General features: G+C 41.3%; 1 protein-coding gene across 1 annotated transcript in view; it reads left to right on the top strand.

Moving 5' to 3' along the window:
• The window catches only part of DLX6 (distal-less homeobox 6), a 4,846-nt gene extending 3,545 nt beyond the window's left edge, over positions 1-1,301 (top strand). Inside the window, exon 3 of the mRNA XM_003782695.2 lies at positions 924-1,301. Coding sequence (XP_003782743.1) covers positions 924-1,175 — 252 coding nt within the window. The 3' untranslated portion in view covers positions 1,176-1,301. The remainder of the gene's footprint in view (positions 1-923) is intronic.
• Positions 1,302-1,682: the final 381 nt, after the last annotated feature.

Here is a 1,682-nt window from a genome sequence, read left to right on the forward strand (position 1 = left end):
CTCTTCTTCCCAACTTAGCCTGTTTTGTCTTGCCATATTGCCACTGAAAATATTTGGAGTTTGATACGAAAGGATTCCAGCTATTCAGTGACACATATCCCTCTTGGAAAAGCAGATACCTATGACTAAGGAATTTTAAAGGTAAAAGAAACCACAATAGAATTTCTTCTTCAAATACAGTAAATCCAGAGCATTGGTTAAGATACGCACCATCCCACATTCCTGCTTCACATTTACTTTTTAGAAACCCTTTGATTTTTAGTTACTACACTAACAATCATGTGATGATTGTTGACTACAATTTGACCAAACAGCATACAAAGTACAAGATGAGAGGGGTGCAATCCTTAATCCCTGCAGAATTACGGGGATATATATTTGTACCTCTGGAGAAAGATGCTCCATACATAGTCTTTGTCATGTGCAAGATATGCAGAAATACATTCAGGGCATTTAATTTTAAATGTATGGGATCTAATCTCTTTACAATCATATGCTCCCTGTATAGTCATAGAGATACTGGTTTTGGAGGCTAGCAAACATACAAACACAGACTGTCAGAGGAAATGCATTCAGTTGTATGGTTTTGATCCAAAAGTGCTCCTTTTAAAATCTTTCTTTAGACATTGAACTTGTTCATCTCATTAACTTTATTTTTTATTTTATTCTTATTTATGCTGCTTTTTAAAACCTGAGCTAACATCCAACTCAAGAATTACTTTAGGTATCCAGACAAGATACCTAGTAGGTTGGAAGAGGCTAGGAAGAGGTGGAGGAGGTTGGGGACTTGGCTTGTTGGCTTTTGCAGGGGTGGTTTTCTGATTTTATTTTTATTTTTTAAATATTGCTTCCAAAGCCTGGAGTGACATTAGATGTACTAGTTCAATGTTTATCAGGCATAATGATTGCTGCATTTCTTGCAGGTGAAGATATGGTTTCAGAACAAACGCTCTAAGTTTAAGAAACTGCTGAAGCAAGGCAGTAACCCTCATGAGAGTGACCCTCTCCCCGGCTCAGCAGCCCTGTCACCACGCTCTCCAGCACTGCCTCCAGTGTGGGACGTTTCCGCCTCAGCCAAGGGCGTCAGTATGCCCCCCAACAGCTACATGCCTGGCTATTCGCACTGGTACTCTTCTCCACACCAGGACACGATGCAGAGACCACAGATGATGTGAGTTGTCCAAGGGAACACCCTAGGGAAACGTCTGAATAAGGCAAGAAGGATCTGGGACCTGCTTGCATCTGCCAAACCGAGCCAAAGGAGCAGGCTCAAGAGAACTTTGTATGTGTGGCTAGAAGCCAGCTGGGCAATTGTGTTTCTCTCTCTGTCTCTCTCTCCCATTGCCCTCTTCCTCCTTCCTTTCTTTTCAGCTCTTCTTCCCTCTCTTTTATTTTCTTCCTTTCTTTTCCTTTCTACCATTTTTTTCTTTTTCTCTTTCCTTTTTTCTTCTTATTTGCCTTCTCCTTTGAGCAACCTCAGTAATTGATACTGTATCTCAGAGAGAGAGAGAGAGAGGGAGGCTGGTTTCTATGCCATCACTCCCAAAACCCCTTTCTGTAAGGATATTTTCCTTTACCCCTTGGGATCCAGGCTTTGAGCCTTCTCTTCTCTTTGGGAGTATCCATCAAAATGACTTTTTTTACAGACATTTCCCCCCCACCAGAAGAATCTGCACAAACAT

The sequence above is a fragment of the Otolemur garnettii genome, unplaced genomic scaffold (genome assembly GCF_000181295.1).
Source record: "Otolemur garnettii isolate 467f Iridium unplaced genomic scaffold, OtoGar3 scaffold00005, whole genome shotgun sequence".
NCBI classification, from domain to species: Eukaryota; Metazoa; Chordata; class Mammalia; order Primates; family Galagidae; genus Otolemur; species Otolemur garnettii.